Source organism: Triticum dicoccoides, chromosome 2A, assembly GCF_002162155.2.
Source record: "Triticum dicoccoides isolate Atlit2015 ecotype Zavitan chromosome 2A, WEW_v2.0, whole genome shotgun sequence".
Lineage (NCBI taxonomy): Eukaryota > Viridiplantae > Streptophyta > Magnoliopsida > Poales > Poaceae > Triticum > Triticum dicoccoides.
Window position 1 is genome coordinate 632,680,005 of NC_041382.1, and position 27,940 is coordinate 632,707,944.

Consider the following 27,940-nt stretch of genomic DNA (forward strand, 5'->3'; position numbering starts at 1 on the left):
GTTCCAGGCGACGACAGACGAGGTGGAGGCGGCGGCGGGCGATGGCGGTCCGAGGCGGCGGCCTCCTCCTCTCGATCCCGATCCAATCGGGAGAGGGGGAGATATTTCGGGGGGGAGGAGTGGGGTGTCGGTGGGCGAATGGGGGAGTGGGGGAGGTTATGGGGTGCAGGGGTGGGCCGGCCCATTCGGGCGGCTGTGGCCAACTGGGCCGGAGCCCGGGGGGTTCTTTTCCCTTTCTTATTTTTTGTTTTATTTTACCTTTCTTTTATTTATTTCCTTTCTATTTTATTTCTAGTTTCTTTCTCATTTAGTTTTTATCTAATATTAAAATGATCCCTAATTTAGTAATACATTAAAACCCACTACAACAAAAGGTTTTACCCAAAACAATTTAGTTTAGTATTTTGTTAATTATAAAAACATTTAAATATTAGTTTTTGCTACTGTTTTATTCACCTAAAGGTATTTAAACATTTTATAAAAATGGGGTTTCTTCACCATAATTACCTATGCATTATTTGGCACCTTTAGAGCATTTTAGTTCTAATGTTTGGAAACTTTTATTGTTTGACTTAAATCCAAATTTGAATTTGAATCAATTTTGAAATAACGCGAGTTTAACAACAGTAACTGCGTGACGTGGCATCATTAACGCGGGATTACTGTAGCCTAATTATCTGGACGTCACACTGACATCCTTTGCCAAAAAAGATTGATGACTTTTGCAGATTAACCTTCTGGCCCGAAGCCGCCTCATATGTTACCAAAATCTCCTTTAGAATCTGTAGGTACTCCGGGGATCCCTCCAAGAACACGATGATGTCATCGGCAAATAAAAGATGTGTAATATGGGGGCCAGTGCTCCCAAATGTAACACCTTTTATTTTATTTTCTGACTGTGCTCTCCTCAAAAGCGCAGAAAAACCTTCAACACAAAATAAGAATAAATATGGTGATAGAGGATCACCCTCGCTAAGCCCTCGGGATGGAAAGAAGCACCTAGAGCAGGCACCATTCAGCTTAACCGAGAAGCTCTCTGTCGTCACACAACGCATAATCATTGCTATCCATGTCGGGGCAAAACCGAACCGTTCCATCATCTATTGCAGGAAGACCCATTCCACTCGATCATAGGCTTTCATCATATCTAGCTTGACTGCACATAGAGGTTTTTTCCTCTTCCTATGGCGAATGGCATGAACACACTCATAAGCAACTAAAACATTATCCTTGATGAGGCGCCCCGGCACAAAAGCACTTTGTTCCTCCGAGATAAGAACTGGCAGGATGCTTTTTAACCTGTTGGCAAGAACCTTTGTTGCAATCTTATAAAGCACATTACACAAACTAATCGGCCGAAACTGGGATAGCAAATCCGGAGAGTTGACCTTAGGAATCATGACAATCACTGTAGCATTAAAACCCTCTGGGGTAGTTGTTCCACTCAGAAAATCACGAACTGCCCCACAGATATCATCACGAAGCAATGACCAGTGTCGCTGATAAAAGAGCGCGGGGAGCCCGTCCGGCCCCGGAGCTTTAGTCGGACCCATCTGAAATAGAGTCGTCTCTATTTCAGAGTCCGAAATTGGTGCGGACAGTGTTTTGTTCATCTCCTCAGTAACTGCCCATTGGATATTCTGCGGCACCTCCTCCGCCCCTACCGACCCCTCCGAAGTGAACAAATCCTCATAGAATGATGCTGCCATAGCTCTCATCTCCTCATCCACTGTGCATCTTGTTCCATCTGCCCGCCTCAATGTCTTGATCGTGTTCTTCCTCTTACGATGCGAAGCCCGGTTCTGAAAGTATTTAGTGTTTTTATCTCCCGCTTTGAGCCAATCCACTCTCGAGCGCTGTCTATACATTATTTCTTCTCTCTCATACACTTCCCTTAGCTGCTCTTCCGATTCCCGGACCTCATGTTGATAGCCAGACTTGAGCGCTCGCTCCTTTGCTTCCAATAGTTGTGCTTTCAACTGTTTTATTTTCCTTCTGATTGAACCAAACACCTCTCTCGCCCACCGCTGAATAGACCCCGTCATTCTTCCCAGTCTTTCCCATACCGCCCTCACTCCTTCCTCTCCTGTGCTCGATGCTTCCCAAGCCTATGCGATCATCGTCTCGTACTGCTCATGACGGGTCCAGGCTTCTTCAAACCTAAACGGTCTGTCCCCCACTCCGGTACGAATTGGAGCCGTCTCCATTATCCGCACTAGGAGGGCTTGGTGGTCCGATTCTTCAGAAAGTAGATGCTCCACAGACATCTCAGGAAATATTCCTAAGAAACCATCATTGCTAGTAGCACGGTCCAACCGGACCTGAATGTTATCCTGTCCATCTCTTCTATTGTCCTATGTAGGGGTACCCAGTAAAACCGAGATCAGCCAGGCCGCAGTCGGCAAGACAGTCTCTGAAATCCTTCATTTGATTGAAACACCTTGGATTTCCCCCAACTTGATCCACGCGGAAGAGGGCCTCGTTGAAGTCACCAACATAAAGCCAGGGTAGATTGTCTTGGGCACGCAGGAAACGAATGGCATCCCATGATTTTTTTACGAAGTTCCGTTTTAGGCTCCCCATAGAATCCAGTGATTCTATGGAGCTTACCCTCCCAAACCACCTCTGCATCAATGAAGTATTGGCACCATGGCCTCACCTTAACCTGCACATGATCCCTCCACCACAACGCCAAACCCCCACTTCTTCCATTGCAACTCACAGCAACTCCACTAGTGAAACCCAAACTCCATTTCAAACGCTCCATCGCTCTCGCTGATTTTTTTTTTGTTTCTGAAAGGAAAACCACCGCTGGGTTGTGAGATCGTATAAGATCTTGAAGTTCGCCAACTTTTGAGTCCAACCCCAATCCCCGACAGTTCCAGGCAAGGAGATTCATTGTGTTCGGCGTCCCTGAGCACCAGGGTCCGACGCTTCATCGTCTCTGTCCCGGATGCGATCAAACCTGAGGCAGTTTTCTGCCTTGTATCACGAATTAACTCATCCTCCCCACTCCTCACTTCTACTTCACCTTTCGCTCTCCACACCTACCTCGGCCCCCTCTTTCTACGGCCACCATCCCTCCACGTGTATGGCTCCGATTGGTATCTCTGACGATAGTCTGACCTCTCCTTTCTCACGTAATAGCCATGACGTCGGCCTCGGGTCCCATGCATGTCGCCCCCCTCCCCAGTGGGTCGACCAGATCCGCTTCTGCATGGCACCCGTTAGAGCCACCCCCACGTGAATCCTGCTATAATCATTGCTTCTTTCCTGCTCCCTCCATTCGCTCCCGCCTCCATGTGGCCACCTCTCTGGCTTCCCGGGCGCTGTTCCATGAGCTTACTCCTCATCTCCTTCTCCCTCCTAGCTTCAAGGTTGTCCCCGAGGTCATGCCCTCGCATCGTTTCCATCTTGCCTCTAGATCTGCTGGGACTAGTTACCTCACCACCCCCTTGTTTTGAGCGATCGCCAGTGTGACCGTCCGAGGTACGTGAGAATTTAGACTGCAGATTCCTCTTTGTAGGCACGTCCCTAGCTCTGGAATGCACGGGGTTGTTGTTAGCCGCCTCACCAGCGTGAGAGCTACCCTGCCTGTTATTGCTACATGTCCCTCCTCCTTTCGACCCCTCTTTGCCTGAGTTGTTCCTCCGTGGAGAAGCCCTAAGCCAGCCCCCCCATTGAAACGACGAGTCAACTGGGGGCTCACATCCCCCCCCCCCTCATGAACAAGTCTTCCACAGTCAAGACAAAAATGCGGTATTTTTTCATAGTAAAAGTCAAACCATGTCTTCTCTTTATCATCCTTCTTCTTCTTCACATAGATGCCCCTAACCAACGGTTCAAACACAGAGATCTTAGTCTGTACACGAAAGTACTGACCTCTAGCAATGCCATCTTTATCCACATCAACTCTGACTGTCTCTCCCAACCAATCTCCCAAGGCCTTACCAAACACTTCCGTCCTCTTGTCCGGTGGCAGATCCAAGATCCTTACCCACACATCAATTTTATCAAAGATCATCTCAGACGGTCTTTTATTTCCTTCATACTTCTTCATCACCAGGACACTAAAACCAAACTACCATGGGGCCATTGTAAATGACATGCCTGTAGTCACCCTCTGATCCAAAGTGCACTTCAAAGATATTCGGGCCGATCTCCGCAAAATTAGCTTCTTTATGCAGACCCCAAGCTCTCGGCAATGTCTTCTCAACTACTGACATCTTCATCGGACGGGGAGAATAGACTTTACCTGCAGCAGACCATCGGTAATCCTTACGGACTTGCGGACTTGGATCTTCAAAGACAAACCCCTCCTCTTCCTTGTCCATAAGCACCATGCTCTGCTCCCCGTGGCTTGACTTAGCCACGGTCACGGTCTTGGCGGTCTAGTAATTAACTAAGCTCTCTCAAAACTAATTTTGTTCCTTCACAGGGAGGAGTTCGACTACTACGCGGACGTGTGATTCAAAGCGTTCGGCGACCGGGTCAAGTTCTGGACCACGCTCAACGAGCCCAACCTCTTCACCAAGTTCGCCTACATGCTGGGCCACTACCCGCCCAAGCACTGCTCCCGGCCGTTCGGGAACTGCAACAGCGGCAACTCTCACCGGGAGCCCTACGTCGCCGCCCATAACATGATCATGTCACATGCCGCCGCCGTCGACAACTACAAGAGGAATTATCAGGTGAACCCAACAGACATACTTGCTCTGTCACCGAGGGCTTTATTGGCACTGGATGGCCATTTCAGTGGGCCTTTGTCTTAGCTGTTCTGAACTTCTAATACATGCTAGGCAACCCAAGGCGGTTCGATCGGGATCGTCATCGCCATGAAATGGTATGAGCCGCTGACCAACTCCATAGAGGATATCCTGGCTGCAAGACAGGCGTTGTCCTTTGAGGTGGACTAGTAGGTCCTTCCTTCTTTCACCTTCTGTGCAACATGAAGCATTTCCCGCAAAAAAAGAACATGAAGCATGGCATTTTTAATGTTCACAATAGCTTTACACCCAAAAAAATTTTGTTAGTACTATGACACTTTTAATGTTCCTTTTTCTTCTACAGGTTTTTGGATCTGTTATTCTTTGGTGACTATCCAAGAGAAATGCATGAGATGCTGTCATCAAACTTACCAAAGTTCACCTCCGAGGAGAAGAGGTTACTGCAAAACAAGGCGGATTTTATTGGGGTAAACCATTACACGGCAATCTATGCCAAGGATTGCGTCTCTTCTCCATGCGACCTTAAGAGTTACGAGGGAAATGCGCTGGTCCAAGCTGTAGGTGAAAGGGACGGTGTGGCAATTGGAAGACCAGTAAGAACTGCCTCCATCCGTTACCATCCTATACATTCTCTTCTCTCTTTGACATGTTTGTTTATATGGTGATCAACCTTGCAGACTGCATTCCATGGTTACTACGATGTTCTGGAAGGTATGGAGCTGATCGTTAAGTATGTCAGTCAGAGATACGAGAACACGCCTATGTACGTTACTGAAAATGGTGAGTGGCAAGGGAGGGCAATTAGGAATTCACAATGCGTTCAGAAGAATGCCTGAAGATTGAAAAGTTTCCGGCGCCTCCTAATTTGCTTCTGCATGTTTGCAAAGACCATGTGTTCCCTTACGCCTTATTTATTCCAGGCTACTCGCAGTCCAGCGATAACAGTACGGAGGATTTGATCAATGACGTTGGAAGGGTGAACTACCTGCAGGGTTATCTCACATGTATCTCTTCAGCAGTCAGGTGAGATGTGCAACCATTTGTGATCATCATGCACATTAACATTATCTACGAGTAAATTGCAAAAAACCACCATATTTGGGGACGCGAAATCAAAAAACCACCACCTTTCGTTTTTTTTGCAAAAAACCGCCACTTTTGTGCTAACAGTTTGCAAAAAACGTTGATTACTCTATCAGTCCCGTTTGAGGGAAAACCTGACGTCCAGGGCCCGCTGTCAGGTGCCACGTGGCCTGTGCGCACACAGCGCCCGTCAAGCGCCGTTAGACGGCGCAAGAGAAAACCCTACCGGGTCGAACCCGGTCGACCATTCCCCCCACTCCCCCCAAATCCCACCGCGCCGCCTCCTTCCCGCTCACCCCCGTCGTGTTCACCCATGGCCGCCGACGGCGGCGGCGGCGGCTCTGCCGGAGATGGCAGGGACGACCGCGGGAACTCCTCTTCCCTCGACGGCGAGGAAAAATCTTTCTCCCATGTTCAGTGTGCACGCACGCTCGTCCCTGGTGCGGCCGCGTGCGACGCTGGAGATGAGTGCCCCCAGGAACCCGGCAGCTACGACATCGAGATGTCAGTGGCGGCAAGGTTGGCGTAGGTTTGGAAGGCGAATCCGCAAAACAGCCACAACTTCACTTCTGGTCTCGGCGGCGTAGAGTGAGTTCTGTGTCGCTGTCTGTACATTTATTTGCATTATGTGTTAGAAATTAGGGTTTCCACTGCTGCTTAGGAACTATGGTTTATAAATTTGTGTTGTCACTGCTGTTTAGGAACTATGATTTATAAATCTATGTCGCTATTTCTACAGTTTAGGAACTAGGGTTTAGAAATGTTGGTTTCAGATGTGAACAAGCTGTCCAATTTTTTTGTTGAGGATAATTACTGTAATTTGGTTCACTGGATTTCAGTTAACTGAACTGAATTTAATCAATTTATTGATTCTGCAATATTGAAAACTTAAATTGGAGAGAAATATAAGTTAACTGATTTGGTATTGCTTCAGTGTACTGTTAACTGCATTTATGTGAATATGGTATATACTGAATTTAGAGTAGATTGAATTGTCAGTTAACTTATTTGGTGTTGATGTAATGTACTGTTAACTAAATTACAATGAGCTGAATATATTGTTAACGTAATATGATGTGCTCTGTTTTGTGTTTGCAGTCTGGATGATGACATATGGGATGTTCGGTTTCATTTCCATGGCTGTGACAATTTGGAAAGGACCTTATGTCAGTCAGATATTACCTACATCAATCTTTTAGCTCTTATTGGGACAGAGGGGTATGATGAGAAGGACTCCATGTACTATGTGAAGGAAGATGGTTTAGGAATTGAAGGAATGCAGCTGATTAAATGTACTGAAGATGTAGAAGAAATGCTGGAATTATATGAGGAGAAAAGGTGTATCACTATCACAGTTATGAAAGGAAGAACATCACTTAGGCCACAGTTGCACATCAACAATGGAGATGAAGTTGAGAAGCAGATACCTATTCAGAGATTGGTTCACCTAAAGTATATGATATAGATGATGCAGGTGTGCTCTATCCAAGTCAGTCCAGTGAAAGAGCAGAGTGCTCTGTTCCTACTATAAGTGTTTATACACAAGATTCTATTGGAGATTACCTTTTCACTCAGGAGAGCTGCAATGTGAGAAAGGGGAAGAACATTGCAGGTGTCAATGAGCTAGATGCATTTCTCAATGAGTTTGCTGATGACATGCCAGTAGTGCAAGAAGTTCAAATGGAGGAGGAAATGTTTGTGGAGAAAGAAGTTACAAATGCTGACAGCTCTGAAGATGATGATGAGAGTTCAGAATCTGATTATGGCATGGGGAAGGATGTAGCTGGAGAGGAAGTGGATGATGATGCTGGTCTCCACCAGAAAATAAAAGATTTGAAGAGGAAAAGAGAATTTGAAGGGGATTCAGAGCCAGAGGACTTGTTCTGTGAGTCTGAGGAGGAAGAGGAATTTGTTCCACCAGAACCTTTGCTTAAATTGCCAGTGAGGAGGGGCCCAACAAGTAGATCTCATTGCAGCTCTCAATCTGCACTTAAGGCTGACTATATCCCCTCAAGTGATGAAGATATAGATCAGCCACATCCAGATGATTCTGATGTAGAAGTGGAGGTTTATTTGCCCTCAAGTGGTAGAAAATCCAGGGCAAAGAAGAGGAAGGTCAGGCAATGGTATGATGAGAGCAGGTTAACCCCACAAGAGCAAATTTGCTGGCATTTGTGTTTTCTGGATGTGTACCAGTTCAGAAGAGCTTTGGTTAACTTGCATGTGACTCAAAGGAGGAATTTTCATTACCACAGAAACAACAAAGACAGGATTATAGTTGACTGTGTTGAGAAAGGATACCCCTTTCACATGGTTGCTTCTGTAATTGGTAATGAAAAAACTTTCTGTATTAGGAAATTGCAACTAGAGCACACATGTGCTCCATCTGGTGAGAACTGCAAGGTACCAACAAGGTTTGTAGCAAAAGCAATTGAGGATAGCATGAGGACAGATCCTAGAGCAGGAGTTGAAACTGTCATAGAGAAGACAAAGGAGAAATTTGGTGTGGAGGTTGGAAAGAACAAGGCCTATAGGGCAAGGCAGAAAGCTCTTTTAGTTGTCCAAGGTGATCAAGAAGCACAATACACAAGGATCAGAGACTATCTACAAACTGTGTTGGACACCAACCCTGGGAGCAGATGCATTGTCACCACAAGAGTTGTGAGAGAGCACCCTAGTCCCAATCCAAGATTTCATAGACTTTTCATGTGTCTTGGAGCACAAATAGAAGGATTTTTGAAAGGGTGTAGACCTTTCATTGGTATGTTCTTGTCAGAATTATTCCACTTCATTTATTCTCTTTCATTGCATTTTTAATTTGTTCTGCTGCATTCTATTAAATCATGTTGATTTCAGGTCTGGATGGATGTTTTGTGAAGCTGAATACAGGACAACAAATATTGGCTGCTACAGGCAGAGATGGAAACAATAACATTTTTCCATTGGCCTTTGGAGTGGTTGAAAAGGAAGACACCGCAAGTTGGTCATGGTTTTTAACTCAACTAAAGATTGCTATTGGTGGAGAATGTGGACAGTTTGGGTACTACACAATAATCTCAGACAGGCAGAAGGTGAGTTGCTCCATTTGCAAATTTACTTAACCTTAGATTGCTATTCTTTGCAACCTTAGTTTGACCACCTAGTTAGCATCTTAACTTAGGTATTAATTGTTTCACCAGGGCCTTCTTAATGCCATAACACATATTTTTCCCAACTGCCCACAAAGATATTGTCTAAGGCACATTTATGCAAATTTCCAAAATGTTGGGTTTAGAGGAGATGAACTTAAGAAATATATGGATGCAGCTGCATATTCATACACTGAGGATGGTTTTAATGTTGCAATGGAAGAAATGAGGAAAGAAAGTGAGGATGCTTGGGCTTGGTTAAAGGGAATTCCTGTTGAAACATGGGCTAGGCATGCTATGGACAAGAATTGTAAAACTGACCTAGTAGTTAATAACATTAGTGAGGTATTCAACAAGATGATTTTAGATATTAGAGGAAAACCCATTAAAACAATGCTTGAAGGAGTAAGGTCTAAGTTGATGGTCAAGTTTAATGAAAAGAGAATTGGGGGAGAGATTGCTAGATGGACAATTACCCCTACATATTCATAAAAACTGGCAGAGTCCAAGGAATGGGCTAGGAACTGCAAAGCTTTGATGGCAGGCCCAGATTTGTATCAAGTCAATAGAGGGGAGAAATCATATGCAGTCAATTTAAAGGATTGGACTTGTGGCTGTGGAAAATTTGACATGATAGCCATACCTTGCAATCATGCTGTCTCTGCAATTTATAAATCCAAACAGCATCCAGAAGATTTTGTGCATCAGTTCTTTAAGAAGGAAATGTATTTGGAAGCCTACAAGCCAATGATATACCCTGTTCCTGGACCTGATCTATGGACAAAAACTGCTACAAGAGACATTGACCCCCCTGTTTTCCATAAGAAGAAGGGTAGGAAACAAACAAAGAGGAGGAAGGGCAGGTTTGAAGTGCCTAAACCTAAGGAAACATCAAGGATGGAGACAATTACATGCAGTAACTGCAGCAAGCAGGGCCACAGATACACAAATTGTGGGGATGCTTTGAAGCCAGCACTTGCTGCTAGGAAGAACAAACACAAGGTACCTTGCATTACATGTGACCCTAGATAGATTTCCAAATTGTACCATTAATGCTCTGATCTTCCATTTTATTCTTGTTGCAGGAAAACAGGGGTGCACCATCTTCTGCACCAAGGGGTGCACCATCTTCTGCACCAAGGGCTGCACCATCTTCTGTTGCAGCTCCATCTGCTGGATCACCAGCTGGGAGAGCACCATCAAGGGCAGCTACCTCAGCAGCTCCAGCAAGCAGGGCAAGCAGCTCAAGACCTCCAGCAAGCAGGGCAAGCAGCTCAAGACCTCCAGCAACAAGGGCAAGCACATCTCGTGCAGCAACAAGGAGAGCTTCAACAGCAGCAGCTACCCCAGCAGCACCCTTCTTGCCACCAAGAAAGAGGAAAAAACCATCCAGGCTCAGAGATTACTTTTATGCTTTAGGGAACTAATGCTTCCTTGTTGATCATTATTCATGTTGGTCTGATGTTGGTCTGCCTAAACTTGTTATTTTGGAACAACTTATGTTGGTCTGATGTTATGGAGCAAGAAACTCATGTAACGATCTTGTTGTTATGATACTTTATGCACTGTTATTATGATCCATATGATGTTATGCACTGTTATTATGATCCATATGATACTTTATCTTGCTGAACTGACCATGCTGAAATGATCATGGTGTTGCTGGATTTTAGCATGAGTTGATGCCATCCTCGACGGTTGTCGAGGGGTAGGGTTAACACTACATGAGTTGATGCCATCCTCGACGGTTGTCGACGGGTAGGTTTAACCCTACATGAGTTGATACCATCCTCGACGGTTGTCGAGGGGTAGGGTTAACCCTACATGAGTTGATGCCATCCTCGACGGTTGCCGAGGGGTAGGGTCAACCCTACATGAGTTGATGCCATCCTCGGCGGTTGTCAAGGGGTAGGGTTAACCCTACATGAGTTGATGCCATCCTCGACGGTTGTCGAGGGGTAGGGTTAACCCTACATGAGTTGATGCCATCCTCGACGGTTGTCGAGGGGTAGGGTTAACCCTACATGAGTTGATGCCATCCTCGATGGTTGTCGAGGGGTAGGGTTAACCCTACATGAGTTGAGGCCATCCTCGACGGTTGTCGAGGGGTAGGGTTAACCCTACATGAGTTGAGGCCATCCTCGGTGGTTGTCGAGGGGTAGGGTTAACCCTACATGAGTTGAGGCCATCCTCGACGGTTGTCGAGGGGTAGGGTTAACCCTACATGAGTTGGTGGCATCCTCGACGGTGCCATCAAAATTCATATTAAACTTTAACAAGTACCATCATAATTCATATTAACTTTATCAAGTGCCATCAAATACCAAAACTTGAATTACAACAAGTAGCATCACATGGCAGATTAAAATTTAACCAGTGCCATCAAATACCAAATCTTGGATTACAACAAGTAGCATCACATGGCAGATTAAAATGGAACCAGTGCCATCAAATACCAAATCTTGGATTACAACAAGTACCATAAATAAGCACCATACATAATTTTCCAACCCCTCCTTCTATTACAGCAGTGCCATCCTACTATTATAAATAAGCACCATACATAATTATTGCAATCACTCATCACATATAGCCTTGATTCTCTTCAGCTTAGACTTGTTGGCCTCTCCATCCTTTAAAAGGTCAGATATGGCAAACTCAATCCTTTTCTTCTGCTGATTGACTTCATCAACATGTGCATCTTTCCTCCATTTGCTAATGAGTTCAGCCTGAGTGGCCTGGATCTTCTTAAGCAGCTCTACATCTCCCTTCAGTGACATATTCTCCTTCTCAAGATCAGTCTTGATTTCATTAGCATCAGGTGCAACCTGATCAGCGCCACTTTCCTGAACACTCTTCTGTTTTGCCTGCAACAGACGCTTCTCTTCTTCTAGCAGGGCAATCACATCTTCTTTAACCTTGATCTGCTCTTGGCTCTGCTCATACATATCCCAAAGCTTGCGCAGAGCATTCTTAAGTGGCTCTGGCCATTCTGGGTCAACCCACTCAACAAGACCACAGTTGTAACCTCCCTGATTAACCAAATAAATATTACAACAAAAATTCTAATCATTTATTCAGGATTTAAGCAGGTCATATAGTTAACAAACATAATTATGCGTGTACTACTTGCTACAAGCAGCTAGAAACCATGCCAATTAAACATAATTACTCAGGATTTGACCATTCATAATTTATTTAAATAAACCACTTGTAACATCTATTGCTTCAGTTAACAATCCTAATTCTTCAGTTAACATCTACAGCTAACAGTAAGGAGTAGAAGGAAAAACAGAGTTGTATACATAATCACCAACAGTTAACAATTACTAACCTGCTCCGAACACCCCAAAAACCTACGGCCGGTGTGGATGCTTTGAAATGCAACTCCCCTCTCCACCGGCGTCTTATGACTGCAGATCGGGCCTCCAGAAACAATGCCACACCATTCGGGATCCACAGTGGTCCGTGGTATCTACATTATTAGAACCAGAGAAGAACGTGACAGTCAAATACAAAATCAAATCGGTGAAATCAAACTTGAATTCGGGAAGAACCCTAACCCTAACTGACAGAGAGGAAAACTCAAGTAGGGCTCCGATTCACGAGGGGAGAGAAATAGACGAGTCACTAGTCTCGCCGTCGTTCCAGGAAACCATGGCTGCTGTGGTCGCCGTCGGTGGCGGCGGCGGGGGCAAGGTGTGATGGCGGGGCGGGAGCGGCGGGGTCCGGCAGGCGAGGAGTGGGGAATGGCCGACCCGGTTGGGTTCGACCAGTTTGTCTTGCGCCGTCTAACGGCGCTTGACGGGCGCCGTGTGCGCACAGGCCACGTGGCACCTGACAGCGGGCCCTGGACGTCGGCTCTGCCCTCAAACGGGACTGATCTAGTAATCAGCGTTTTTTGCAAACTGTTAGCACAAAAGTGGCGGTTTTAAAAAAAATGAAAGGTGGTGGTTTTTTGATTTCGCGTCCCCAAATATGGTGGTTTTTTACAATTTACTCCATTATCTACCGGTGGCACCTTTAATAGACCATAAACCTTACTAAAAATAGTAAATCATTCAGTAGAATATGTAGTAAAAAAGGAGATTGAAGAAATGTGAATCAGCGCGTGCAACTCTGCATTCTGAATGTGTTACTCCCTCCGTTCACTTTTGTAAGTCGTTTCAGACAACACAAAATAGGCTGTTTTGTACATTGTCTGAAATGTTTTAAGGTCTTATAAAAGTGAACGGAGGGAGTACCTTTTTTTCTGACACAACATCCACCGGAACATCTGGCATGCTTATTACAGGAGAGGTGCAAATGTGCGTGGCTACTTCGTGTGGAGCCTCATGGACAACTTCGAGTGGGGTTTCGGTTTCACCGTGAGGTTCGGGATCTATCACGTGGATTTTGAAATGCAAGAGAGGACTCCAAAGATGTGAGGGAAGTGGTACCGAGACTTCCTCACGGGCTCTAGACCGGTCGACCAAGCAGACGCTAAGAGCAGATTCGTGATGCTTGCAACCATTATATTGTCAGATCCGATTACCCCTGAAATGAAACTGTCGGATCCAGTGAATATAGATACTGTTTTTTATAGGAAAAAAAAACAGATACTCCTAGTTTGCTACACATCGTTCCAACACTTCCCTAATAGTGTCTTTGCCTGGTATATCAACAGGCGCCCAAAACTACCACACGCGCTAAACCCCAGCGTTATTGTGCGCCAGAGGCAAAAAAAAGCGCTCCGGCAGGCGCTGTAAAGTAGAGCGCGCTAAAAAAAACTTTAGCGCATGGGTGTGAGCGCGGTCTTCGGTGCTGCAAATTTGGGGCGTTGGATTGTTCGCGCGAGCAGATGCATGTGGGGCCGCCGCATTAGACGCCATGTTTTTGTGCGTCTGGTAAACCTCCCGCGCGCAAAACACTATTTCGGTGCTACAAAACTTTTTTAGCGTGCCGCGCTACCGCATGTCTGTTGGATATGCTCTAAAGGTGTATACTACAAACTCTGGAGATTGTCATCACTTTGGGGTAAGAGCATCTACAGCCGGACTCAGCAAACCCGGCCCCTCAAACGCCGGCGCGTCCGCGGACACTGGCCGGGCATTTCCTATATCTGCGTCTCCACACCCACGTATCTCATATTCCGTCCCTTATATTCATACTAAACCATACAATGTTGATAAGAACTACGTAGATCATGAGCGGACATACAAATGCACAATCAGTTTATCAAAAGATCACAGTCGGATCATGAAAGATAGGCAAAGTTCACATAATACATAATATAGCGGACAAGTTCAAACTACAACTTAAAACTTGAAATAAAGACGGATCTTCACCACTTCCTTGCCGGCATTTGCCCTTCCGGTCGCCGACGTAGCCGTAGGAGTCCGCGGCAGGAGGTGGGTCCATGTCGGAGCCGTCCGACCCGTCGGAGAAGGAGAAATCGGAGATGACGATGAAGCCTTGCAATCACCGGACGACGCGGTCTTGCTTGTGCTTGAGCTTCCCCACCCTCGCCGCCTCCCTCGCTTTTGGACAAAAAAATTTGCGCAAAAAAAACCACGTTCTTTTGCTTCCGTGAGAGACGCGAATTTGCTTCCACGAGAGGTACGAATTTGCTTCCGCAAGAGGCATGGCCGTGCCGCTCGGAAATGAAAAAAAATACGTTTTCTGTTGTTTCCTTCCGTGAGAGCCACAGATTGATTTCTGCGAGAGGCACGACCGTACCTCTCAAAAATGAGGGAAACACGTTTTTTTTTCTTTCGCGAGAGACACGGATTTGCTTCCAAAAACGTGTTTTCTTTCCTTTTTCCTTCTGCGAAAGGCACGGTTTACTTCTCGTGAAGACACGGATTTGCTTTCGCGGGAGGCACGATCGTGCCTCTTGGAAACGAAAAAAAAGACGCACATGTCGCAATGTGCTGCATGTCGCAATCTGAGGGATAGGAATGACCTTTAAAAAAAATGCTCCTTAATTAATGATTTTCGTGTGAACACTTGAAAAATATCCGTACACGTCCAGACCATTTCGGAGTAAAACGTCTTGATCTCGATTAGTTGATAAAAAAATCGCCTTATATATACCTTATAAAGAAAACAAAACACGTCGTTGCGGCAGCTTAATCAACACACAGTCTAGGCGAGCACAACACCTTACCTGCCTGTCGTTACCATGCCGCCTACAAGGGTCATTGTTTGACTGTGCGCACAGGCGCGACATTTGCCGGTCCGTGGGCGTAACATGTGCATCGTCCCTCCGTCTCATGAGTCTACACCCTAGACGTTACAATCGCCTCGCCCCAAAATAGACTCCACACACTTGCTGCCTGCTGGGTTTGAGAGCGGAGGCAGCTCACATTGGAGGGGGTGCGCCGGCCGTGGACGGATGGCGCGCGAGGCGGCACTGTGGCTTCTCCTGCTCTTGTATGCTCACCTGCTCCTCCGACGTGCTTCGGCGATCCATCGCGGCCAGTTCCCTCCTCCGACGAGCTTCCTGTTTGGGACATCCACCGCTGCCTACCAGGTACCCCCACCCGAATTGTGCACCGAGTGGCTGCGTCCTCCTCTTTTCTCGATTGGGGCTACTTGGATGACTTGATGCATCCTCTTCTTTTCCAAACATTCAGTAATCAGTAGGCGTTTAATTGCAATCGTTACACACTACATTGCTCAAGAAAATTTTAACTGCCCATTTGGGGAAGTCCTCAAGAAATCGAGCATCGTCTTCGATAGAGGCAACCCCATACATTAAAAAAAAAAATACTCCGTAGTGTCTATAGCTTCCCTATAGAACAACTCGCTGATGAAGAAATATCTAGCTGCACATTTATTTTTTGGGTATCTAGCTGCACATCAGCTTGTAAAGGAATGCAACTCAAAAAGAAAAAAAAACACTCGTAAAAGAATGGCTGGCCCGGCCTTGTCTATGGGCTGGGTCCTGTCATCCAACAGCAGAGTACCCAACCAAACCCCAGTTGAGCTATGTAGCCCATTCCAATTTGTCTACCCAACCCGAGCCAAACTGGGTGAGTCCTAAACGGCGCGCGCCCTTTTTTTCTTGAGGGGAAAGAGAGCTTTCTCATTCATTCATTCATAGCAAGTCTACAGTCATTCTCAATTACATGTAGGACATTCAGTGGCACATGCTGCAGTATATAAAAATCTCCATGAGCTCTAGCATGAGCTGCTATCTCATGTGCGGACACATTGCACTCTCTTCCAATTTTTCATTCATTATAGTCTTTGCTTCTTCATAAGTAGCCCACCACTTAGATTTGTTTCTTTCTTCTGTATTCACAGCCGCAACGGCAGCAGCACAGTCTGATTCCACTTGTACCTGAAACTTGTTTATATCTCGCAAATACTTGAGGCCCAAAAGCAGGGCGCGCGCCCTTTTTCATATAGTTTCCGCAAGCAACTAGTTCACGAGCGATCCTTCGGGAGTCCCACAACGATCAACGTTACTTGGCGCGCTCTTAGCCACCCGCCACGTGTCGTGTTCTGAACGTTTTATTTAATTTTCTTTTCGCACGTGTTATCGGCTTTTAAATGGTTTTTTTGGTTTTTCGTATATTCTGGCCTTTCACTGGACCTTAGCTTCTGGAAAAAATTGAAATTTTTTTTGCATGAAATGCGTGCTTTTTTCTTCCACGAGAAGCACGGTTTTGCTTTTGAGAGGCACGATTGTGCCTCTCAGAAACAAAAAAAACACGTTCTTTTTCTTCCACGAGAGGCACGGTTTTGCTTTCACGAGAGGCACTGTTTTGCTTTCGCGAGAGGCACGACCGTGCCTCTCGGAAATGAAAAAGAAAACGCATTTTCTTTTTTTCTTCTGCAAGAGGCACAGTTTTGCTTCGCGAGAGGCACAACCGTGTCTTTTGGAAACGAAAAAAACGCATTTTTTTTGCTTCCGCGAGAGGCATGGTTTTGCTTTCGCGACAGGCACAGTTGTGCTTTCGCGAGAGGCATGGCCGTGCCTTTCGAAAACGAAAAAACACGTTTATTTTTTTTTTGCTTCCGCGGGAGGCACGGCCGTGCCTCTTTTAGAAAGAGAAAAAAACCGTGCTCCCAGTTAGGTTTTTTTTGTCCTTTAATCGTCAAACCTATAAGCATGGCTAGAAATCTCAACAGTGAAATCAGTTCGAGATTTAGACGCACGGTTTAAGAAATAAAATATTTTGAATAAAAGGATGTACGAAAAAAAAACTCTCAGATTACGACAAAGTGATACACATGCAGCGCGTCACTTGTCACAACTTAAGAAGGTGGGAGTGATCTTTGCGATGAGTACTCCTTAATTAGTGATTTCGAACGCATAGCCCCCTCCCTCCTTTTGTGTGGGCTAGCCCGTTTAACTTTATTTTCTCTGTCAAACGGTGAGAAGCGTGCGCGCCACGGTGATTCGAACTCATGATCTTTTGTTCGTAGATAAGCTGCACTAACCAGCTAGAACACAACACCTGTTGTGATAATTTCTCCCCTTTTCCTGTTTCTGTTCTTTCTTTTGTTTTCTTCTTTTCTTCCCTTTTTTCTTCTTAAATTCGTGATTATTTTTTAAAAAATTCATTAACTTTTTTCAAAATTGATGAACTTTTTGAAAATTTGTGATCTTTTTTTAGAATTGATGAACTTTTTTCTCAAAATCGATAACTTTTTTTTCAAGATTGCTGAACTTTCTTTGAAAGTCGGTAATTGTTTTTCAAAGTTGATGAACTTTTTTAAAAATTGTGTATATTTTTCAAATTCATGAACATTTTTTTCAAAATTGTGAGCCTGTTTTGAAGGTCGAAATTTTTTCAAATCTGTGAACTTTCTTAAAAATCATTGAGTTATTCAAAATCCATGAACTTTTCTCTTGAAATCAGCAAACTTTTTTCAAACTCATGAACTTTTTCATATTCATGATTTTTTTAATTCGTGAACTTTTTTCAACTTTAGTGATTTTTTTTCTTGAAAGTCAACTGTCAGCTATCAACAGGGTCAATTGTTGACTGAGCAAACGAGTCAGGTTTGGTTTTTTATCAAACGCAGCAGCTCCTGCTCGCAGGAGAGCATAAATGGGCCGGCCCACGCTAGTGAAGGCGTGAGTGCCGGTTTCGCTCGGTGGCGCTTAAAGCAGCAATTAGGAGCTCCCGCCGTTTTGGATAGCAAGGGGTACCATGCGGGACCCCGCAAGGGTCACTTTATTGGGCCGGAAGCGCAAAGTGATGTGTCCAGCCACCGCCACGTGTCGCGTGCTAGGCTCTCCTTCAGAATTTTATTTTATTTTTCTGTATGCGTTTTCGGATTTTAGATGGTTTTTTTTCAAAAAAAATGAATTTTTGGTTTTCCTAGGTTTTAAATAAAACAATTCAAAAAGAGGACCCCCATATTAGGGAGACGTCAGCTGAGAGGGATCCTCCAGTGAACGTTTCCATTCGCTAGGGGAGAGGTCCTCGAGCGAATGTTTCGCTCATTCGCCAGCTGGATGGCCATGGCGACCTCCAATTGGCCCAAAGCCCACTAAAATTGTTTTTTATGAGAAAATGCCATGAACAAAAATCAGGAAAAGTTGGCAGTAATAAAAAATGCCATCCCCTCAAATTAAAAATGCCGCCCTTTTAAAAATAATAGAAATGCCACATATCAAAATAAAAAATATCGTTCTCTTTAAAAAATGTCATCCTATTATAAAACTAAAAATACCATCCTCTTATAAACAAAACTGCCATCCTCTTATAAACAAAACTGCCATAGTCCAATAATAAAAATGCCATCCTCTTACAATAAGAATGTCATGTTATTAATAATAAAAATGACATCCTCTTACAATAAAAACGTCATGTTATTAATAATAAAAATGTCATCCTCTTACAATAAAAAATGCCACGTACAAAAAATTATAAAAACTGTCATGTTAATTTTTTAGTTAAATTGTCATGTACCTAAGTGAAAAATCATCTTCGTAAAAATAAAAACTGCCATGTTTTTTTTTTTACTAAAACTGCCATGTAACTAACTGAGAAAACATCCTCTTAACAAAATAAAACCTGTCATGTTAATATGAGAAAGGCTGAGACTAGTATTCGATCCCAAGTCCCCTCGATGTAGACTCGGGAACATAACTAGTTTGGTTTGATGGTGAGGTTTTGGAAAGGCCATAGTTCGGCTTTTGTGCCTCAGCGGACACTTTAGAAAGTTTGACGTGTCTTCGCTCATGTGTCAAGATTCATGCAACAAAAGTCCAACGGGAGAAAGAGGGTTCACTAGAACCTGGCTCTTGGTTGACGTACGCCAGTTAACATTTCCAGAAAAAATTACACAGTTTATTTTTGCTTCCACGAGAATCATATGTCTGCTTCTCATGGAGGCACACATTTGATTTCGCAAGAAGCACAGTTATGCCTTTAAAAAAATATATTTTTCTTTCACAAGAAACACATATTTGTTTCTCGTTGAACTATAGATTTGCTTCCGCGAGAAAGCACAACTATGTCTCTTGGAAAATGAAAAAAACTTGCTTTTTTGCTTTCAAGAGAAGCACAAATTTGCTTCCTCGAAAAGTATAGTTGTACCTCTCGCAAAAGGTAAAAAGCATGTTTTTTTGCGTTCATGAGAAGCACAAATACGCTTCTCGTGGACACACATATTTTTTTCGCAAGAAGCTGTATCTCTCATAAAGGAAGAAAATGCATTTTTTTTTGTTTTCATTAGAATCACAGATTTGTTCCTCGTGTAGGCACAGATTTGCTTCCATAAGAAGCATAGTTGTGCCTCACGGAAAGGGAAAATATGTATTTTCACGAGAAGCATGAATTTGCTTCCGCGAGAAGCATGGTTGTGCTTTTCAGAAAGGGAAAAAATGAAGGAAAAAACATTGTTGCCGCTCTGGTTATATTTCATCCGATTTTTTTTTGAAAAAAAAGTTCATTGAAACCTATTAACATGGGATCTAGCGTCGAAGATCGACGCGATAAATCTAACCGTGAAAATGGTTCAAAATTTGAACGTACGTTCAAAATATTAAACATTTTAAACGAGTTTATGAAAAAAACTCTCCAATTACAACAAGTTGCGCACATGTAGTACGCCATTTGTCAACGTCTGAAAAGGTGAAAGTGACCTTTAGAAGAAGTACCCCTTAACTCATGATCTGGGTTGTTTACTTGTGACGCTCCCGATTCAATCGTACACTAATCATATACGCAAACGTGTACGATCAAGGTTAGGGACTCACGGGAAGATATCACAATATAACTCTAAAAATAAATAAGTCATACAAGCATCATAATACAAGTCAGGGGCCTCGAGGGCTCGAATACAAGTGCTCGGTCATAGACGAGTCAGCGGAAGCAACAATATCTGAGTACATACATAAGTTAAACAAGTTGCCATAAGATGGCTAGCACCAACTGGGATACAGATCGAAAGAGGCGCAGGCCTCCTGCCTAAGATCCTCCTAAACTACTCCTGGTCGTCGGCGGCGGCTTGCACGTAGTAGTAGGCACCTCCGGTGTAGTAGGAGTCGTCGTCGAGGTGGCGTCTGGCTCCTGGGCTCCAGCATCTAGTTACGACAACCGAGAGGAAAGGAAATGGGGAAAAGAGGGAGCAAAGCAACCGTGAGTACTCATTCAAAGTACTCGCAAGTAAGGATCTATACTACATATGCATTGGCATCAATGAAATGGATAGTATCTGTGGACTGAACTGCAGAATGCCAGAATAAGAGGGGGATAGCTAGTCCTATCGAAGACTACGCTTCCGCCAACCTCCATCTTGAAAGCAGTAGAAGAGAGTAGATGGTAAGTTAACCAAGTATCATCGCATAGCATAACCCTATCCGGCGATCCTCTACTCGTCGCCCTGTTAGAGAGCGATCACCGGGTTGTATCTGGCACTTGAAAGGGTGTGTTTTATTAAATATCCGGTTCTAGTTGTCATAAGGTCAGGGTACAACTCCAGGTCGTTCTTTTACCGACGGACACGGCTATTCAAATAGATAAACTTTCCTGCAGGGGTGCACCACATTACCCAACACGTTCGATCCCTCTGGCCGGACAAACTTTTCTGGGTTATGTACGGCCTCGGAAGATCAACACGCCGCAGCCCTACCTAGGCACAACCGAGAGTTCAGCACGCCGGTCTAAATCCTATGCGCGCAGGGGTCTGGGCCCCATCGCCCATTGCACACCTGCATGTTGCGAGCGCGGCCGGAAGCAGACCTAGCCTCCCTAATACAAGAGTAGGCGTTCCAGTCCAATCCGGCGCGTGCCGCTCAGTCGGTGACGTCAAAAAGGCTTCGGCTGATACCATGATGTCGAGTGCCCATAGTTGTTCCCGCGTAGTTGGTTAGTGCGTATAGGCCAGTGACCAGACTCAGATCAAATACCAAGATCTCGTTAAGACTGTTATTTAAAGTATCCGCGGACGCCGACCAGGGCCAAGCCCACCTCTCACCTAGGTGGTCTCAACCTGCCATGTCGCTCCGCCACAAAGATTCACCCAGAGGGCCGTCAGACAAAGGTCCTTTCAGCCCCCAACCGTGAATCACTCACGGGTACTCTACGAGCCGACCCGTCTTTAGTCACCACATGTATCATGTATAAGATATATAGTATATACCCATGATCACCTCCCTAGTGATCATAGCCCGATAGTATAGCATGGCAGACGGACAAGAATGTAGGGCCACTGATGATAAACTAGCATCCTATACTAAGCATTTAGGATTGCAGGTAAGGTATCAACAACTGTAGCAACAATGACAGGCTATGCAACAGAATAGGATTAACCGAAAACAGTAACATGCTACACTACTCTAATGCAAGCAGTAGAGGAAAGGAATAGGCGATATCTGGTGATCAGGGGGGGGCTTCCCTGGTTGCTCTGCAGACAGAAATGAACCCTCGAAGGTGAAGTAGTCGATCACTGGTTCAACCGCGGTCTCGGGTCTACCGAAAAGAAGTAACGGAGGGGGAACACAATAAATAACAGAGCAATCAAAGTATCACAAAACATAACATGGCAATACGCGGTGCTAGGGGTGACCTAACGCAGTACTAGGTGCTACCGGCGAAAGGGGGAAACATTCAGGAAAGTATTCCCGGTGTTTCACATTTTCGGACAAACGGACCGGAGGGGGAAAATTGCATGTTCACTATGCCAGGGACGTGTAGCTGACAAAGGGACTACGTATTCGGATTCGTCTCGTCGTTCTGAGCAACTTTCATATACAAAGTATTTTCATCCGAATTACTGATTATGTTATATTATTTTATTAATTGATTTAATCTAATTCAAAAAATTATTATTGCGTCATCATGACGTCAGATGTCAACGTTGACCGTTGACTGGCCAAACCGATATGCGAGTCCTGCCTGTCCTGTTAACTAACCTAAGTGATTATGTTAATTAACTAGTTTTAATGAAGTTAATTAATTCACTAATTAATTAATTATATACTTTTTTATTTACATTTTTGTTTCTATTTTTTAAGGGGCTGGGCCCCACTGTCATTGGCCCAGAGGCCAATTGGGGCGGGCTACCGGGTGCGGGCATCCGTCGGGCGCCGCGGCGAGTAGAGCCCCAGGAGAAGGGGGAGCGCGGGCGTTGGCCCCGGGCGCGGCAAACCGGGGCCGCGGCGAGGCGCAGCGGCACGAGGAGTGGGGTTGGGGGCGCTGTCGGGGCTTCGGCCTTGACTAGCAGCGGCGGCGGTAGCGCTAGCAAGCAGCAGGCTACAGAGAGCAAATGCAAGCATCGGCAGAGCAGTTTTAAGAGCAGCAGTTAGCCGGAGAGGCTGCAGCGGCGCTAGGCAGCGTTGGCCAAAGCAGCAGCAGGCGGATGCAGACGGGCGCTGGGCGCTGCGGCTGTGGCTCGGCCAGGGGCGCGCAGGGGGCGTGGGCGCCACTAGGAGCTTGTGGAGGCGGAGCTCCGGTCATGGCGGACGACAGCGCGGGCCATGATACCATTATGATGAAGCACATAGTCCGTGCATAGGGCATTACTAGGGAGCAAATGTGCACCTTGGCGCTCCCACCATGGGTCGCCCATTAATTGCTCGACCCATTATCTTTCCTAACAATAGTTTATTTCCTGTTTTCTTAGCCATTAGTGTAGCAAACCGTTTGCCATGCCTGATTTTCCCCTCTAAAAATGTTCACTAATTCGGAAAATATTCACAGATTCTAAAATTTAGAAGATTATTCATGTTTTTGGAATTTTTTCAGAATTTCAAAAACATTCACCATTTAAAAAAAATCAAGGATAGTTTATGGATTTAAAAAAACATTAAATTTTTAAAAAATTATGAATTTGAGAAGTGTTCCCGGATTTTTAAAAATGTTTACAAATTATGAAAAGCCATCAACACCGGAGTGCGCGTTTGCTTGACCAGCAACACCCTATGCGCGGAATAGGAAAAGCCATCACCGCTAGGACGAGGAGGAGGCTGCCCTGCTCTACCGACGAGGTAGGCGCATTGGAGGAGGGAGCAAGCATCTGCTAAAGCGGAGGCCTTCAAGTTGAGTGATTTACTTCATTTCTTCAAAATTTGGAGCATAGTTTATCTAGATTTCCAAGTTTCCGAGAGCCAGAAGATTATCGTCTTCCCCGTGAAAATGCGGTGCAAGGTCGTCCATTGATGGATTGTTGGAAGTGGTTGTAAAATTAGCGAGAATGATCACTTCCCTGCAAAAAACTTTTTAGCGGGAATGCACACCTAATGTTCGCGTTATCAGGCTCTCTGGTGAACATCAACAAATCTGATATGAATAACGCCCTCAATTGTCAAGGGATACCAATTTTTTGATGTGAGAAACGAAAAATCTTCTGTTCTGATTGCTGGGAAAGGCCTGGGAAATTTGTACACTCTTTTGGACTTTTGGTGCATTTTAAATTTTTATTTATAATTCGTAATGTGAGCTATCTAGTTACATAATACACCGGCCTCTTTTAGGCAACCTCAAGTGTTTGCTGATAGCATGTTGTTTCCAAACATCAGATTGAAGGTGGATATTTGGAGGGTAAGAAAGGCCTAAGTAATTGGGATGTCTACACCCACAAGCAAGGTGAAGATTCAGAATTCATATTACTGCACAGTTTCAAGCTAGACATAGTTCACTTTTATCTTGTAATAACTTGATTTCTTTATATGTCTTCTTACCTGTCTTTCTTCCTTTCTTGCTTATCCCGTGGTTCAGGCACAATTGAGGATGGAAGCAATGGTGATATTGCTGCTGATCACTACCATCGTTACATGGTATGTTTTCTGCTAAAGCATACTGTTGATACTGTTCGATGCATCTCTATTCCAATTCATCTTGTGCAGACTAACGAATAACTTTTTTCCCTACTTCAGGAAGACATCGAGTTGATGCATTCCTTGGGAATGAACTCATATAGATTCTCCATAGCATGGGCACGAATTCTACCAAGTGAGTTTGACTTCAATGTAATTTGCTTTTCTTAGGGATTATGCTATTTGTTAAAGTTATATATAGACTGTCCCAGAAATTGTTTGTTGCTGCAGGAGGCCGATTTGGACATGTAAATCCAGATGGTGTAGCATTCTACAATGCCATCATCAATGCTCTTCTGCACAAAGGTATTTAACAGAAAATTCCAGGCATCGGGAGAATTTTTTTAAGGTTCTAATATGCATTTGTTAATGGCATGCATAACCAGGCATACAACCATTTGTTACGATATTTCATTACGACATTCCACATGAGCTTGAAGAGCGATATGGTGGATGGTTGAGTCCAGAAATCCAGTATGTCTATGTCTGTGCCCCTCAGTTTGTTTTACTTCTCTGAATTAAAAAAGAAAAACTTAAATTATCATACTTCCAAGTGCTTTTCAGGAAGGACTTTGGTTACTTTGCAAACATATGCTTCAAGTTGTTTGGCGATCGAGTGAAATTCTGGCTTACAATGAATCAGCCTAACTTATTGGCAAAATTTTCTTATTTGAATGGATGGTTCCCTCCTGGTCATTGTTCGGAGCCGTTTGGGAATTGTGCCTTTGGAAATTCTTCAATAGAGCCATACATAGCAGGTCACAATATGATACTTTCACACGCAAACGTTGTGAGCATTTACAGAAATAACTATCAGGTACAAATTAGATCCTTCTTGGATACGAGTACACCATCACCTCGTGTGTTTTTTCCCATAGAAGTTAATAATATAACACCATCAACTGAGGATTTTTAGTATGGTTTAATATCTATGCCACTTAATAGGAGAGACAAGGTGGATATATTGGAATTGCTGTCAGCGCAAGATGGTATGAACCATTGCGAAATACCACAATCGACCAACTAGCAGTTGAACGGGCTATATCTTTCAATGTTCCATGGTACTATACCATCCTTCTTCTTTTTTGTGAATAGGTACTATACTATACTATCCAATAAGATGATAGCTGCAGGATAATTAGCATTTTGTTTCCTCATAAATTCAGAACAAGTGTGTTCTTAAACAAGATAATAAATGTGTCTAATACAAACAAACAGGCCAACAGGCTGATATAATTCACAGCAACACCATGATTTTTTGTTTCACTACACGGAGGCAGAGAAACTGACTCTCTTTTCTGTAACAGAACTTTGAAAGATTTATTTTTCAATTATTTCTTGGAACAAAATAAATATGATCTTCAATTACTACCTTCTTACTTTACCTGTTTTGTTTGTTTTTGATAGGTTTCTGGACCCTATAATTCTTGGTGATTATCCTGCAGAGATGCGCAAAATCTTGGGTCCAACCCTACCTGAGTTCACATTAAAGCAGAAGAAGAAACTACATGCAACCAAACTGGATTTTATTGGACTAAATCATTATTCGACATGGTATGTGAAGGACTGCATCTTTTCACCATGTGAAATGGATCCTATGGATGGGGATGCGCGAGTGTTAAGTTTAGTAGAACGAGATGGGGTGCCTATCGGTAAAGAGGTAAACACGAGATTGCTAAATACTGATTCATGTTAAGTCATTAATAAAAGAACAATAACAAATAGTGATTGCTGTCTCACTCATGCAGACAGGAGCACCATTCTTCTATGATGTTCCACATGGGATGGAAAAGGCGGTCATGTATTACAAACAAAGATACAACAACACCCCAACATATATTACAGAAAACGGTGTGACTCTCTGTCTTTTCTATATTCTGAAGCTTAAATAATTAGTATTTGAACTTGTTATGCACTTTTGACGAGCGTCGTCTGAGTAGGACACTGCCTATTTGGCACATGTCTACATGTTCATAAACAATCGGAGCATTTTATCTCATTCGGAAACAAATCATTTTTTCGTCTGGCCTTCCAGAATTACATCTAATGATATCAGAGCTAGTGTTAGTAGAGACTGGCCTGCTTGTGGCTTATATGCATGAATAACAGTCAACCAACGATTATGTTTCTTATGGTATAATTCTTGTGTCATATCTGGGTTAGGTTGTTTGACAGCTGTACCTCTTGCCTCTTGGTGTTCTTTTTCTCTAATACAACGTGACGTGCAATAGATGTGTGTTCTAAAAAAACTCAGAGATTTTGAATCATATAGTAGTCACACCAAAGTAAGCTATGTGTTTCTCTTAGAGGCTAAGAGCCCATCATTTGTGACCATCCCTTGTCGGTCTTATGCTGGTTTTTGTTAACTCCACACCTGCTTGTACATATCATGGACTGTCGGGCCTCCCCTACGGTTTTCCTTTTAAAAAAAAGAGCATCACTAGTCTGTCTATTATTGTTCTGTTACAGAGAATAATGTGTGTAACAATATGTAGAGGCTAATTCACATTTTCAGGTTATGCTCAAGCAAGCAATAGCAGCATGACTGCTAAGGATTTTACCGGTGACACAGAAAGAGTTGATTACATCAGTGGCTACCTCTCTTATTTAGTCTCGGCAATAAGGTAACATATGCTGTGGACACTTCATGCATAGATCTGGTTTCCAACTGTTTGCACTAGAATATTATATGGGTTCCCGGCATGTTCTGTGGTCGTTTAACCATTTCTTGAGAACGCAAAAGGGAATTCGATACAATGCAGGGCTGACCCTACCATATGGTAGACCTTAGCTGATGATATGCTCTTATGTTATCTACAAATTATGATTATGGCTACTATTGCATCAGTCTCTGAATACCAACCAACCTTGTTGAAATGTTAGCTGATGATATGCTCTTATGTTATCTACAAATTATGATTATGGCTACTATTGCATCAGTCTCTGAATACCAACCAACCTTGTTGAAATGTTTGAAGGAAAGGAGCTGACGTACGTGGTTACTTTGTGTGGTCTATCCTTGACGACTTCGAGTGGACTTCGGGATACAAGGACAGATTCGGGCTCTACCATGTCGACTTTAAGACGCAGAAGAGGACGCCGAAATTATCAGCTGAATGGTTCAGGGAGTTCCTCAAAGGTTCACTTGTGTCGAGAGAGTTTCAAAATGGATCCCAGCTGCAGCAGTACTATACTTCCTGAGCCACTGATGGTTCTGCCCGCGCGTCAATATCATCTAAATATATGAATGACATTTCACATATTCAGCTCACTATTTGTAATCCTGGATACTAAGTTGCGAAACAAATGAGCAAGTTAGGATTCGAACCCACAACGTATTGGGTGTTAAAATCTCCCCTAGCCACTGAGCCAGTTCACAGTTGCTCAAGGGGGGGATTGGTTGGTTATGCTTGTACCATCCATATGTGTCAGGAATATCATGTAAAGGCGTACCTTATTTCCCGTGCCTGAATACTATGCAAGGTCGTGAGTTGCAAGACATCTTTATGCGTGTGAACAAATGGTCAATATTAAGGTTGTTATCGTAAGAATGTAGAGATATTTATGTTTATAAATAAACCATGCATAGCGCAGCCTTTGCCCAATCAGATAGAGAGTATCTAACAGAGTTTGGCATAAAGCACCCTAAACTGCAACATTTTATTATCAGAAGTATTTAACCAGTTTAAAATATTCTGCAACTTGTGTGACAAAACTGCACGACCAATGGTGTGTTC

General features: G+C 44.0%; 1 protein-coding gene and 1 pseudogene across 1 annotated transcript; both read left to right on the forward strand.

Moving 5' to 3' along the window:
• Nucleotides 1–13,438, forward strand: part of LOC119359735 — a 78,926-nt pseudogene extending 65,488 nt beyond the window's left edge.
• Nucleotides 13,439–15,212: 1,774 nt separating this feature from the next.
• On the forward strand, nt 15,213–27,704 carry LOC119355878 (probable inactive beta-glucosidase 14). The gene is made up of 12 exons (XM_037622761.1): nt 15,213–15,452; nt 23,907–23,973; nt 24,106–24,164; nt 24,264–24,339; nt 24,435–24,509; nt 24,590–24,677; nt 24,768–25,020; nt 25,149–25,264; nt 25,611–25,863; nt 25,952–26,054; nt 26,719–26,827; nt 27,182–27,704. The coding sequence occupies exons 1-12, from the start codon at nt 15,315–15,317 to the stop codon at nt 27,402–27,404; spliced, it is 1,560 nt and encodes a 519-aa protein (XP_037478658.1). The 5' UTR covers nt 15,213–15,314; the 3' UTR covers nt 27,405–27,704.
• The last annotated feature ends 236 nt before the right edge of the window (nt 27,705–27,940 follow it).